At 34.1% G+C, this 15,799-nt stretch overlaps 3 protein-coding genes across 3 annotated transcripts in view; all 3 read right to left on the reverse strand.

Annotated features, from left to right (window-relative positions):
* LOC147065121 (SID1 transmembrane family member 1-like) overlaps nt 1–4,198 on the reverse strand; it is a 30,373-nt gene extending 26,175 nt beyond the window's left edge. Inside the window, exons 1-4 of the mRNA XM_085956754.1 lie at nt 3,866–4,198; nt 3,334–3,409; nt 1,258–1,351; nt 561–674 (exon numbers count right to left, since the gene is read on the reverse strand). Of these exons, the coding sequence (XP_085812880.1) occupies nt 561–674; nt 1,258–1,351; nt 3,334–3,409; nt 3,866–3,975 (394 nt within the window). The 5' untranslated portion in view covers nt 3,976–4,198. The remainder of the gene's footprint in view (nt 1–560; nt 675–1,257; nt 1,352–3,333; nt 3,410–3,865) is intronic.
* Nucleotides 1–15,799, reverse strand: part of LOC147065120 (uncharacterized) — a 578,962-nt gene that overhangs the window by 84,097 nt on the left and 479,066 nt on the right. The gene's annotated exons all lie outside the window — the stretch shown is intronic.
* Nucleotides 6,535–15,548, reverse strand: Idh3g (Isocitrate dehydrogenase (NAD(+)) 3 non-catalytic subunit gamma). The gene is made up of 5 exons (XM_085956771.1): nt 15,168–15,548; nt 13,330–13,596; nt 10,853–10,997; nt 8,032–8,326; nt 6,535–7,783 (listed from the first exon to the last, which is right to left on the reverse strand). The coding sequence occupies exons 1-5, from the start codon at nt 15,404–15,406 to the stop codon at nt 7,560–7,562; spliced, it is 1,170 nt and encodes a 389-aa protein (XP_085812897.1). The 5' UTR covers nt 15,407–15,548; the 3' UTR covers nt 6,535–7,559.

The following is a 15,799-nucleotide window of genomic DNA, read 5'->3' on the forward strand; positions in this document are numbered from 1 at the left end:
CAACAAATCATATTTTTCCTATTTTGCAACAAACAAACAAATATAGAATGCTGAAATGTCATTTTGATTTCCATAGTAACGCACATATATTTTGTTGCTAGGACCCCAGACCCCTAGCAACCAATAATGGTGTCGAAATAACTTTTCATACAAAACAGAATTAACTGAAAATGAATTCAATTCTACTCAAAGATGGCTAAAAGTATTAAAATAATGCATTGGCATCGTGTTCTGATATATTCTAAAAGTTTCAAGTGTCTAGCTAGTCGGGAAGATAGTTAAAAATCGATTGCAAGATTTGTACTGGATAAACAACTACCGGACAAACAAGAATACGAGCTTAGAAAAATGTGGTAAAATGACAACAATTTTAATTGCAGAACACTTTCACTATGTTATCATATTATTTACAGTTTTGAGTAAAATGTCAGTTATGCATTCGGATCGTAATCAATTAGTTTTACATAACATCAACATTCTATGCATGCGGCCCGGAGCATCTGTTCTTTATAACGATTCGAATCTCCAATTTCAATAATATATAATGATATTAAACTTACTGCATAAATTCTTGGATGCTTGAAGGAAGAAATTCTTATTGGGGCAAAGGGTTCTTGAGAAAGTGTGCAATTCTCTGTTGTCCGTAACAATGGGGAGCTGCCACGACTGTACACCTACAAAATACATTCAAGACAATCAAAAACAATAAGCATCAATGGTGGGTTTAGGGACGTGGAGACTCAACACACACTAATAGCGCCTGTACACGTGGATGGATTTACGTGCAGCAATAGTGTGTATTTTAATCTATCGCAATAATAACTGTTTACAGGTAAAAGTGCCGACTGTCTCGCTAATCTCATTTTTCAAGTGTAAGCGAGACGCGATGTTGTCATTTTATAGTACTATTTGGCAGGTAGTGAAAATTGGTTAACCCCAAAATGAGTCTCTGCACGGTGCAGTTCGTTTTTTTACCGGTAGGTTCACCACTATCATTCTAGTGCGCAGGTGCAGATATCGAACAAACCAATGAAAAAAATGGTGTTTTCATAGATGTCAAGTTTACATAGTCAATATTATAATGTTTATTTTTCGTTCATACAAACTAAGATTGAATAAATATGTCATACTTATACATTGTATCACCTCTATTTTTTGCATGTTTCACGGTAAGCCTTGGAAGGATAGAATACACCAGTTTCTCTTGTTCATCGAATGGAAGTGTCATTTATAATTGGCTGACACTACTGTACTGACCTTTTTGCTGTCGTGCTGTTATGAAAACAGGAAATGTTCTGGTAGAATCATCGCTGGCAGTAAATATCCTGGCTGGATATTCTGTGTTGAATGACTGTAATTAAAATGCTTATGTTACTCACATTTTGCAATAATAAATATATGGTACAAGTCTGTTGTCTGGAAGCCAGGCAGGAACAGCGGCAAATAGCCGATTTCGGCAAAATTCATGAATTCAAGAATGATAACCTAACCTAATCTAACAAATAATCCAGTATATTGGCAATTTTCAAAATTTGTTTGACGCTGGCTTCCACTAAATAGACAAGAACCAAATACAGTCGAACTCGGTTAATACGAGGAAGATTGGACTGACTGAATTTGCTCGTTATAAGCATTACTCGTTATAAGCATTACTCGTTATAAGCATTACTCATATCAGAGAATAGGTATTTTTAAATGAGCATAACACAACACAAAAATTCGCAATTCAAACAAAAATAGACAATTAGAATTTTTCCCCGAAACAAGCATGGCATGCATAAACTACAAAAGAAGTTGTTTATTGAATGAACGCTGGTAGGTACCTACTGACTTCAGCTAGGATTTTTTACATGAAATTTCAACCATATGCGTGGATACTTTTTCAATGTTGTCGGCGAAAACACCAATTAGATACTTAGACGCTTAACTAGTGTCATAAACGTAATCCGATCCCGGCAACATCAGTCTGATTTTATTGCTTAGGGTCGAAAATGTTGTTTTTACACATTGACAGTTTTGCTCGGTATACCCGAGAAGTAGTTTATTATAAAAGTGAATACATGTATGGAGAAAATCATAAACTAAAATGTCAACAAATGTCTCCTCATTGCATCCGAGATCTCGCTATGTCTGTGATCGTAATAACCGAGTTCGACTGTATATTTATCCAATTGTTTTTGATTCAAGACTGAATATAAACGCATGACTTGGAAAAGCCTCGAAAAAATCTAGTTTAAAAAATTTACTTGGTTCGAGATTTTTCTGAGACTTATCCAAATAATGTATTTTGACATAATAAATTTGATGTTCATTATAAATGTTCAATATAATTTTAATATATGTGTCATGGACCAAGTGATTAAGTATAGATAATGCCTGGGCATTATTCATAAAGTGATATATATTTATCATAAATAAATATCACTTTGATCAGGCAGTGTGCACTCAGCCATGCAATACTTTAATGCCTGTTAGGTTACACAAAGTGTATATGTACAATTTAATTATAGTCTTGTTTTTATATGGGAGCAATATAATACGGGGAGCAATATAATACGGAAAGCAACAGTTAAAGCGCGTTGACATGGTCCAAGTACGATCCAAGTACACTTGGACCGAGTGCTATCCAAGCGATAGCTTCATACTAATTATTCCTATCCAAGCTACTCGGACCGCGTCCTACTCATCCAAGTTAGCTTTGATAGGAATAATTAGTATTAAGATGTCTCATACGAGTGCGCGTGGATGGCGGTCGGTCCAAGTGTACTTGGATCGTACTTGGACCGTGTCAACGCGGCTTTATGAAAGAATACATTGCCTGGAGACTATGTAGCATTTTGCATACTGCCCGTTGACAATAATAAATTAAAAAATATTTATCACTCTGCCCGACTGCATAAAGCTTGGGCATTATGTATGTTCAATTAATTACTTGAATATAATTTTTATGGTATTTTACAAAATTATCCATTTTCTTTGCTGGTGGAAAAATATGATTGTTAAAAGAAATAACTACGGTTATTATTATTCTTCTTCTTCTTATAATGCCATCCCCTAACGGAGGGCACCCACCATCAGGGCAATCTTTGGTCTATCATCTACTATGCGGAAGAGTTTGGTAAAGCTGAGATATCACGGAGGTTCTTATGTCATGAAATGCGGCGTCGTCTTTTGCTATGTTTACCATTGATCTGTCCAATATTATCAGTTGGTGACAGAACTAGTATTTTAAAATGCTATACAATTACATACATATACAAATACAAAATAGTAGCTAGACTTTGGTAATTTTATATAGTTACCTACTTAAAATAATGTGTTAAGTGAACTTACTTCCATATTTCCATACTCCAACACGTATTCGACACTTTTATTGAGAACAATGAAATAGTCTTTTCCATATTCGTATCTGTAAAAAATTAAATTAATTTAATGGGTAGGTAAAATCACAAAAACTTTATCTAATACAACGGACTAAAAACTTACTCACGGCTTAAATCCCCAAGTGGCCTTAAAACTGCAACTTAATGGAAATGGTTTTTATCACTCTGGGGTTGTCTATCAAATGATTATTTTATTAAATCAGATTATTTAAAATAAAAACCGCTACAAACTTGTTGAACGACTCAAATAAATCAATCACAGAATAATGACATAAAACTGGTTTGACGAGTTTTTTTTTATAAATAGGTACCTACCTATCTATACTATTATCTGAACATCTATTTTATTTAAAATATTAACCTAAAATAACTAGACGGTCTATGAATTCCGAAGGAAGTTTGAATTCAGAATGAATAAAAAATATTTTTTAGGACAAAACTGTATACCTGGTTATTGCGTTACAATTTATTTAAATACTTACGTATCGTTGTATACAACATGTGTCCCGCCTACAGCATTGATTTTAGAGAAATTGTAAGAACTGCACAATGTAATGACAGTAAAAATGTAAAAAATTGCGATGTATTTCATTTTCAAGCGTTTTTTAAATGGTGTACATGTCAATGGAAGACTCCCGTGAACTGCTAATATTCGATTGAGTTATAATATGCTTATCTCGATTCAATGAGTAACATTTTTCACAGATACGAGGTGAGCACCCTCCACTGATAACAATTATTATTATTTCACAAATAAATACGACTATACGAGTAGATCTGTCAACAGCTGCTGTCAAAACAATAGTAATGTCGCCAGGACAATTCTACCAAACTTCCATTTACTATATTTACGTTAAAATAATATTCGGCATTAAAATATTTTGTACTATTTCATTACAATGTTTACTGTCTATTTTGCTTTTTTTAAGTTATTCATTACAATGATATTTTGTAGGAAATTATTACTCTCAAGAAAACATATTTATTTTCAGTCCTGACATGTGACGCTGCCAAGATAAGCAAAAAAGGTACTTGTTAATTATTATTTGGCAAAACTGGTTTGGCATAGAGCCTTGTGGTAATTTCAAACCTGAAAACAAACCCAAGCTGTTTTTTTATAAATTTGAACTAACATACTCACAATGGCCGAGCAGCATATCGTCGCTATAGGATTGGTTTGTCGAATATCCGTTTTGTCGAAATCGACCTTTTACATGCAGAATGATTTTTTGTATCTAAATGGACCAGAACCATCCATTTCTGTAAATTACATTGTAATGAATACAGCATTCATATGCTGTAAAAACAACAATTTAAATACCTCCATGTATTTAAATATAGGATAATGAAATTTTTTTTTTGTTTCCTGAATCTTTGACATTTGGTCTATTCTAAAAACCAATCCTACAGCGACGATATTATAACGTAGTGGATCCCAAGCTCGAATCCTAGGTCTGGCAAATAGGTAGAGTCTGTCTTCTATAAGCTGGCGTGCGGTTTACTTCCCCGCTTCAGCATCCATTTCATTCCCCCCATTAAAAACTTGCAACAGTTGAACGCGATGGCACAATGGTTTCCGTGTGATGTGTACGCAAGCTTACAGACTCTAGGTACCTACGCATATTGTTTTGCAATTTGTGTTTGAGTCAGAGTATGGACCTAATAGGTTGAGCAAGTGGCTTACATCCATTTCTCATAAAAACAAAAATCCGCTAATACAGACCTCCACTCTGTGGAGCCCCATATGATCTTATTAGGATCGGACATGGTCACTAACGTACATTGTACCAGTGGTGTATTGCTAAATAAAATAGTAGCGGGTTGCAGATTTTACACATCCTCCCCAGCCATTTTTTTTTTTATTATTTCGATGGCTACATAAATACCGAAAATTTCGTAACAGCAATGACAAAGATTATCGATAGGTAGGTAAACAAAACCAATATCGCTTCCCTCACATTCTCGAATGGTTTCTTGTTAAAAATAACACACATAATTTTCTATATATTATTCTAAACCTTTTGCGTCTACTTAATATTGATGAAAACTTTCTAGGAAAGTTCCAAAGCGCCCCATGGGATGGTATATAATATGGGAAAATATTTTGGCGAAAACACCTAAAAAAAATATTAGTCTTCGGTTTACGGCCTGTTAAAAAACCTGAAACATCAAAGGCTCCATGAACTGAAATTTTTTTTTAACCCCCAATATAATCTGAAAACGACTTTTGACTATTGTTCTCTACTTTGTTAAAAACATTTTGGCTTACAAGCTTATCATTGTTGAGGTTCTTGTTATAGCTCTTCAGAGACTGCTGCATTGCATTCTTCGTGTAGCTGAAGGCATTGAGGCCCATAACAATCACTCGATTACAACGTTGAGTAGACCACCTCCCTCTGCATCGACTCTCAATGATTATGTGACCAAAGAGCTGTGTTCACTGGATATATATTTAAGAAAGCCAGTCTTCTTCCAGAAGAGATATCTCTAATTTCAGATGTCCATGAAATGCTTAGCATGCCTTCCAACACATCATTTTATAATATACACATTATTTATTCAATGACAATAGATAAGAACGGGTCCATTGAAAGTAAATTACACATTCAAGATTGCCTTTTCAGTTTGGCCGTGCCGGACTTTCCAATTTTTTAGTGACATAAAACAGCAAGGAAAAATGGCATTGAAAAAATGACATTATTTCGTCAGGTCAACATAAGTTTTTGGCTACCTACATTCGGGCCGTGGAACTTGGATTGCGAATTACGTGGTAGTGCTAGTTATTAATTCTTTCCAAATCCAAGGTGGTAACCTGTTCGCAGTGAATGAAGATTTTCGATTTCTTATTTCATTCAAATTATTACCACTATGCAATAATTATAATTTTCTTCAAAGTTTACCATATTGCATTCGAAGTATGACCAATAACTAGCACTACCATTGAAGTTTACAGTTTTGTGGCTGAACTATGACTGTGGGCCTTGTCAAGCCGTGTGCCACTGAATGCCAAGACAGGAGGTGCTAAGCAATGGAAATTCCACCTGCCCAGTGGCCAAATCATTCAAGTCACGAATCTCAGTTTTGGCCCCGACGAAGAAGAAAAGAATCCGTCTAAATATAAATTGAATTGAACTAAAATAACAACATAATATTTTTCGAATAACAAACTTTATTGCTCCTACAAAATTCAATCAATAACAATAATAATAATTGATAATCGTATGGGGATTAACAAAATTTGTACATTTTGTAATACTTTTAAAATAAATACATATTTACAATAACAAATAAATAATAAAATAGCAACATCCTGGCATATTGTAACAAATAATACAACATATTACACATCCATTGTCATAATTATTAACATTACGTAGGACACTATTTGATTTAAAATTTATTTACGCCTAACAACTGAACCTTTTCAAGGATTGAAAGCAATCATTAGATAGATGGATGTAAAGTTCATCACAGGTTAATCTCAAAATGTGTATTGCATACAAGAGATAAATACTTTATATTAGAGTTATATTTATCAGCGAGTAAAACAAAGTTATACTTTGTACAAAGTTAAGATTGTAACATAACTTTCACCAATAATACAATTAAAATGTAGGGAACATTACTATGCATAATTTAATTCTTAATCTGACAATTATTTATATTTACCCAAAACTCTAGTGTAGTGTCAAAAAATGTAGCCAGTAGGAAAAAAACCCGATCAGGAATTGATTTGCTAAATTGAAAACCCTTAACGAATATATACTTGAATCAAAATACACATCATGACAGAGTCGGAATAGTTTAAATATAATAATTGCCATGAGTTTGTTTATAATAAACACAAATTGATTAGCAATTTGCAGGAACTTCGTAAGATGAAAATAATATAAATAAACAAATTCGAGGAGAGTCATACATAGATAATTTCTATTGAATGTGAATGCACATTTTTAAAGGTTGTTTATTAATAATTTCCAATGAAAAATTGCACAGACCAAAGGTAATACAATATTATCCTCAGTGTTCCATAGAGTTGCAAATCATCCAGTGTTGTTTATTGCTTATTGAGCATTTTTGGCAATTTAGAAAAAAGATATAAGATTCACATGGTAACATTTATTATTAGTCACTATAAAAACGCCGTCGCAATTTCTCAAAGCTAATGAACAATCTCTACTTGTTCACAGAGAGATTGGCGATTATGGCTTGAACGACATCAATTGAAGTGGCGGTTCCTCCGAGGTCGGGCGTGTGGATGAGGTCTTCCGAGATGGTCTTCCTGATGGCCGCCTCGATCAATTCTTTATGATAATGGTTACCCAAGTGCTCAAGCATATCAACGGAAGCATTCAACATTGCGATGGGGTTAGCGATGTTCTTTCCAGCGATCGCGGTTCCTGTTTAATTCAAAACAAGTAAGATAAACATTAGGTAAGTACCTATTACAAATGTACATACATATAATAAATTACTTATAAACAAAGATCATGGACTTCTACACATCTTTGGATAAAATATATTATTTAACATTGATTTTTCATTTAGACATTTTCAAATATGATTTAGCCTTACTTTAAGCTGGGCTTATACAATGTAGTAATTGACAAATAGTAAAAATTAAACAGGCGACATGTAGAAATCTTACCGGTATTCCTAGTGCCCGGCTCGAAGACGGCATAGTGGTCTCCATAGTTTCTCCCTGATAATAGTCCAGCACCGCCGACCAGTCCGCAGACGACGTTGGACACAATGGTGCCGTACAAGTTGGTCATGATCATAACATCAAACTGGTGGGGCTTGGACACGAGCTGCATACAGCAGTTGTCAATAATCATGTCGTTGTGTTCAATCTCGGGGTACTCCTTCGCCATTTTCTTTGAAGTCTCCAAGAAGAGTCCGTCGGACAGTTTCATGATGTTGGCCTTGTGAATTGTGGTCACCTGTGATGAATACAATAAATTTAAATAACCGGGCCGATTCAAGGTCTACTTCATGTTATGAGGTGTCTATTTGCAAATACTGATAAGTCCTTGAAACAGTAAGCTTACGAGCACAGCCGGGCACAGCACCTGTCAATGCCGTCAGTTTATCGTTCAGGTTTACAAGGTTCACTGACTATATGAAACAAAAATAATTTGTATGATAGTAAAGACAATCAGCATCTTATTGCATTTAAAGTATGAAAATCTTTGGGAAGACAGTTTAATGTAGCCCAGCGCCTTTATTCCACTCGCGGTGACTGCATTGGAATAAAGGCATAGGGGTTCTTAATCTATGGGTCACAAACCAAAATCAGATCCCATGGCACATTGAGTGGGCCGGGGGCCGCTGACAATTTTCAACAAAAACCGCATTTTAAAAACCTTATAATATTTTAGAAAACCCCTTGAAGTCAAGATTTCTCAATTTTATCATACTGATGAATGTTTTATGGAAGAAAGGTTAAAAAAGCCCCCAACTTAAATTTTGGATGGAATTCAAAACTATTACTGTACATAATTTAAATAAAAATTTTATTACAAGCAACACAACGAGTGTTATGAATCAATTAAACCAAACATCCATACGATCAAATTGGTAACTGAATCGTGTTTGATTGCTATTAATTAAGGTTGAGGATTGATTATGACAATTATTGGCTTGTGCCAATCTGAAAATCTACGCTTGTAAGTAGAGCTATGTCGTACATATGTGTTGACACATATCAAACGTCGTAAAGTCCACTGAATGTCAAACTGAGAAAAATGCAGTTTTATCATATCTTGTAATACGAATGGTTGTAACATGTGAGATATTGTAAGATAATTGAATCTAATACCCACGATGGCTACAAGGAAGTCCTGAAGGTATTCCTTCAGTGCAACATTTATAAAAAATGTTTTTATTTTGGACTTAAGCAGTTTAGATAAAATACAGGTGGACTTTATGAGTTTTGATAAATTTTCAATTTGACTTTAAGCGGTTTGAAAAAACTTTGCATGGACTTAATGCAGTTCGATATGTATCCGGGCGGCCATTTTTATTATTTTCAAAGGGACGTATCCAGGAGTATGTTTATTGGCATTATCAATAAAAACAAAACAAGTTTATTTATTATCCAACTTAGGTATAGGTAAATCGTTTTACAGTGGCACCATGGGTACGGCAAATGCGGCTTGCAGTTGTAGTGGTATTGTTTGCTAGCATTGAAACAGGCATTGTCGCAAGCAATTCAATACACGCGCGAATCCCCTATGGTGCCACTATAGAATGATTTACCTATAAGTGGTTTATGTCACAAATAGTAAATTGGTAGAAAAATTAAAGTAAAATACGTTTTCGAATGCTGTCGTCGTAATGGCCACTGAAACATGTGTCATAATTTTCCTAATGGTAAAAATATTAATAAAAAAGTCAAGTCTTTTGAGGCACAAATAAAAAATCACGTATTATGTTTTATGAGATATATATACCTATATTTTTAGATGGTTTGTGGTAAAATCTTTTTTTTCATGCTGCCACACTTCAACTATTCATAATTATTATTAATTGTTTGTTGCATTTTTATCGTGATCCTTGACTCAATAGGTAGGTGATAAAGTGTTTACCTACTTTATTGTATTAATTTACTGTTAAGTGAGAATTAACTGTATTCGTTGTCAGTGTGTACTTGATAAGTGCGCATAGTGCTCAAAGATGCCGAAAGGCGAAAACCGGATCGCAAAAAACGACTCAAATGAAATAGTAGAAAACTTAAATCCATTAAAATTTAATTTATTTAATGTTGAATTGAGCGGAATCTTAGGTATTAGTAATTATTATAAAATATATTTAGGTAATAACCTAGTTCATTGAATAATAAAAGCAATATTACTCTTAATTTTAAGTATATAGACTTGATTAACTACATGGGTAAATTCGCATTGCTCCAATACGGCCCTGTCTCACAAGTTACAACATGCTGTAACGTCAAAAACTGTACTCAGTATCAAGTAAACTCAAAATTTCTGTGTCTTGGCGGCATTTTTCTTCTTAGTTTCGGTGCTCGACCTCTTTCTAGCTTTGTCTGGATCCACAAAACCCACTTTCTACATCCATTTTATGTAATAATTGTTTAGAAATTAAGGAAAATGATAGGTGCCGTCGTTCACCTTTAGCTTGAAAGTAGAAGAATGGCGGCCATGACAGGCCGCTAGCTTGTCAGTGATTGGTCCGTAGGGACTTTATGGGGTTAGATAAAATACGCTTGTGGACTTAAGGTGGTTTGAAAAAATATTGATCTTTCAAAACGTAATTTCATACGTAAACAGTGGACTTTTGGGGGTTTGCAGTATACCATAATGGGCAGATTTTCATACTCTATTAAACGTATATCAAAAGTCATTTTTTTCAATATGTGGACTTTACGGCGTTTGATATCCATCAACACATATGAAATTACAAAAAAAACTCCATAATTAATGTACAGTACAGTGTCAATTTATCACCTTCTTGCGGCCATGCTTCTTGGCGAATTCAAAGGCATATCGAGCGACTCTCTCTGAATTTTCCGCCGTGACAACCTTCATCGACTCAACTACACCATGGACAGACTCATGCTCCAACATGGCGTACTCGCCTTCTGTGTTTTGCCTGCAACATGTCATAAATATAATGTCTTTTAGTGTCTTAAGTAAACATTCCACGTTGTAAATTCTTGCAGATTTGACTGCGAGAATGCGTTTTTTGTGTTTATTAACATTTATTATCAACCACGTGACATCCATTTCTCGTAAAAACAAAATCTGTTAATACAAACCTCCACTCGGTGGAGGCCCATATGATCCTATTAGGATCGGACATGATCGTAAGAAAGAAGAAGAATTATCAATTATATAAAAAAAGGATTTAACAGGTTCGCACCCACCCTATTATAATATAGAATTGACCCCATGTGCCAATCCACGAAAACGTAAAAATTGGTTCAAGGTAGAAGAAACCAAGTGATGACTATATTCATAATATTGTTAATTAGTCGATAACATGTAAATACGTTAGTCAAATATAATGTCACCGCTCCGAGTCAGGCGGCACCGCTACTTGAACCGTATTGTTATAAATAAGTTATGTTATAACAAGTCGTAAATTATAAAATTTTTCACAGTACCTACACATTGAAAACATTCAAGTGGATTTTGTGAATGTCGGCCCTTATAAAATGCTCTAAAATATTATGTTACGCAGTTTTGAAAAAATCTAATTAAGATGCAAAATAAAAACCAACTAGCGAAAAATATTGGTAACGTATTTAACTACGATGCCAGCTAAGAAATAAACCACTCAATGGTAGTGCCAGTGAAAGAATGACATTTTCGTGATTACTATACGGGCGGCTCCGATCAAATACGGCGGCACAGAATGTGAATGCGGCTCCGATCGGCGCCGGTGGCAGCAAACCTGTTACGTGACAAAGAAAATAAGATTCTGACCAGTGATTCCCAACATTTTTCATTTTGTGGAACCCTTGAAGTATTTAGTAAAATCTCAGAGAACCTCCACCTAATATACATTGTCAACTTGCCACCCATACTAATTTTAGGCTTGCAATGTATGTAAATTCCTACTTCATTTGATTATCCTGCCACGCAAGCGGAATTGGATACTTGCAAAGAGAAATTTTTAAGTTCTGCCTCCCACATCCAAAATTTCATCTGCATGGAATCTACTCTAAAAAGTTATGTTATTTGCATTTCTTCCTAGCCTTATTGGCCCCTTAGAATGAGCGCCCCTAAGTGCCACAGTAGTGTTAGTAAAATATAATTAACTATTCTATACATTCAAAGGGTTACTGCCCATACTTTATAGACATGAATAATGTCAATTCAAGTGTCTAACTTCAATGACAAATTAACAAATGTTATAATTAACTAATGTTAAACTTAAAAAATTAACAAAATGACAAATAACCACAATTCAATGACAAATTTTCAATGAAATTCAAAATTTTTGTGTAAGCATATCTTTCCGATTTTTTTTTCTCTATCGTATTTTATGTTCAAATTAGAACAATCCACCCTCTTCTATTAAAATAATTACAATATAAAAATAACTTTTTATATACAACGTTTTTAAATTTTCCGTTGAATTATTATGCTCAATATGCTCAAACTTGTACTTGATATGACGTAAATAAAAAACAAACAAACAAACAAACAAACAAATATAGAATCTGAATTGTCATTTTGACATTTCATTTTGATTTCCATAGTAATGCACGTATATATTAATAATTTAGTTGCTGGGACCATCCCCTTAGCAACTAATAATAGTCTTTTACTTTTTACAGATTTTTCTGAAATAACTTTCCATATAAAACAGAATTACCTGAAAATGAATTTAATTCTGCTTAAAGATGGCTAAAAGTATTAAAAGAATGCATTGGCATCGTGTTCTGATATATTCTAAAAGTTTCAAATGTCTAGCTAGTCGGGAAGTTAGTTAAAAATCGATTGCAAGATTTCTACTGGACAAACAACCACCGGACAAACAAGAATACAAGCTAATAAAAATGTTATAAAATAAGATAATTGAGCCACATATGACCGCATGACTTTTTATAACTTTCTTTTTAGACCAAACCCAACCTAACCTAACCTAATCTAACCTTAGTGTGTGATAATGATGCATCGAAATGTATGAAAATATCAAACTTTAAATTAACAATTATTGGATTGAAAAACGTCTCCGCCAACAGAAAAGGCATTTAATATAATTGTCTACATTTGATAAACTGTATCTACCAAAAAAAAATGATAAATGGTCATGCGGTCATCTGCGGCACTATAACCAAAAGTGAACCCCTGTTTGCAATACATGGAAAATACCTACTATAGTAATTGTTTAAGATTTGTCGCAGAACATCTGACTCAACTCGCGACACCTGGTTGAGAATCGCTTCACTAGTCCATGAAATAAATTTACTTACCGAATAATGATAATGTCGACATCACTCTGTCTACTGGGTACTCCAGGGTAAGATTTGCAGTGCAGGATATTGATATAGAGATCTAATTCATTCCTCAAGGCTACGTTTCGGGAGAGCACTCCAGCTAGCTCGCTCTTAGTTTCGATGTTTCCTTTAATGCCCACGCCGTTTCTCTTGATGGTGGTAATCGCGTACTCCAGATCATCGTTGTTTTCTGATGCAGGGTCAATGTCCACCACCTCGAAGTCTACAGGACAACCGGCCACTCTGAAAAAATAGAGAACAAATATTAAGTCTACCTGCTTTAAGAAGTCAGTTGCCAAATTGGACACACCGTAACGTTCTTTTGAAGTATGCAACATTAATATATCAGTCAATCATGCAGTAATAAGGCAAAAATAAAAACTGTTGAGATTAAACCACCACTGAAACTTCTAAAATATTACATTGTACAGTGTACTAATGTTAATATTAATAGATATCACGTATTGCTGTATTAAATTCTTGTTAGTCATTGCATGATAGAAATGTCAAAGCAGGACAGCATGTATATTCCAGCTACGTGCCGTCGTAAATCAGATCAAATAAAATAAAGTGCTTAAATATTCTTTTAATCAAGACAGAATGCCTACATTAAATAGATGAAAATACATCATTTTAAAAAACCTTAGAAAGAAAAATTTGGAGTGAGTAAGATACGGACACATCTTTCATTCCCTGGAGGACTTTTATCCATTAAGATGCCGATGAACTGTTATTCCTATGTGTATTACACATAACAATTTTATCGGTAATTGTGCCGCAGATGCCGTGGGCTTTCATAATTTTTTTTTACGAAAACAGTTTATTCCATGTAGACAATTATAATAAATACCTTTTTCTGTCGGTGCATAAGTTTTTCGATCCAATAATTGTTAATTTAAAATTTTCATACATTTTGATACATCATTATCTGGAATGGAATTACTGTGCGCAATCGTGCTTATTTTAAACTATCGTGACAATAACTGTTTACATGTAAAAGTGCTGACTGTCTCTCCAATCTCATTTTTCATGAGTAAGCGAGACGCGAGGTTGTCATTTTATACTACTATCTGACAGGTCGTATTGAAAATTGGTTAAGCTCAAAGTGAGTAGTTCGTTTTTTGGCGTTGATCGAAAATAATCTTACTTGCGCGTAATAAATCATCACAATTCAGAAGCTTCCAAACTTGTTTGATTTATGCACGCAATCTTGCCAACTGCAGGATAATACATGTAAATCCATGCACGTGTAAACGAGATATAAGATATTAGGTTGGGCTAGGTTAGGTTAGGTTAGTTTTGGTTTGGTGTAAAAAGAATGTTAAGTATAAAATCTCATGACGTCATCTGCGGCACATTTGCCATTATTATCTTTGCCATGTACTTAGCACTGGCATGTGCACAGGATACATAGAGACACTAATTAATAGTGACTGTTTTATTTACATATCATTAAATTAGGGTTGTCAACTTCATATAGAATCTAATTATTTCAAGTCAAATAGAAATAATAACGTAATTTGGGTTAATAACTACGTAGGAAAGTAAAACTCGTTAATAATAATAATTAGTCTTCAAAATATAATCAAGATCGACTGTAAAGGTTGACAATTGGGAGCTATGAAAATAATTTTAAAAAAATCGAGGACACGACGTATCTTAAAAGGTCATTCATCTAGAGATTAATAATATTCTGATTTAAATTTTATTGTTCACGTAACATAATGAAAGACTTGACGAAGAAGCGACGAAAGTACATAATACAAATACACAAGTCAGTATGTCAGTAAAGGCTAAAAATGGTTGATAGGTACCTGAAAACTTCCTTGACGTAACCCATAAGTTCAGGTCCAATTCCTCCACCAGGTAACATGGTGACAGCATGACGTCCTCCATATTCTGCGACAGGAATTAATACTTGTTTTCTGGTGACTGGAGTTTTATGTTGGACATCGAAATCTGACAAAGTTGCTACAGATGCATAACCATTAGCGATTACCCTCAGTTCTGGTAGAAGTTTTGACTTCAAAAGACTGGGAATGCGCAATGCCATCGCGAAATGTGATTAAATACGCACTGTCTATTTGTTATCGCGTCTCGGAAACCGAGATAAATTTAATTCAAGGCAAGATTTTAAACGTTTCGCGAAATTACGAGGAAAATTTTGCCCTGTTAAGTAAGGGCAAGAAAGAGAGGAAACATTTATCTTGAAAGAGATGCGAGACTTTTTTGAGGTGGTCATATGACTATTAAAAATTCCAGATAACATTAAGAAAATACTTATACTGCAGAATAATATTACTTGCATTACAAAATTGATTTCGATTATCATACCTAGTCCACAATTAATTATTGACTGAATTAAAATTGATAACGATAACCAGTGATATTTTTTCTTGGTAGTTGTCCATTATTTGTAAGCTTAAATGAGTTTAGAGCTACACAC

The sequence above is a fragment of the Rhyacophila brunnea genome, unplaced genomic scaffold (genome assembly GCF_057557595.1).
Source record: "Rhyacophila brunnea isolate RB1 unplaced genomic scaffold, BYU_Rbru_1.0 scaffold_6, whole genome shotgun sequence".
NCBI lineage: Eukaryota > Metazoa > Arthropoda > Insecta > Trichoptera > Rhyacophilidae > Rhyacophila > Rhyacophila brunnea.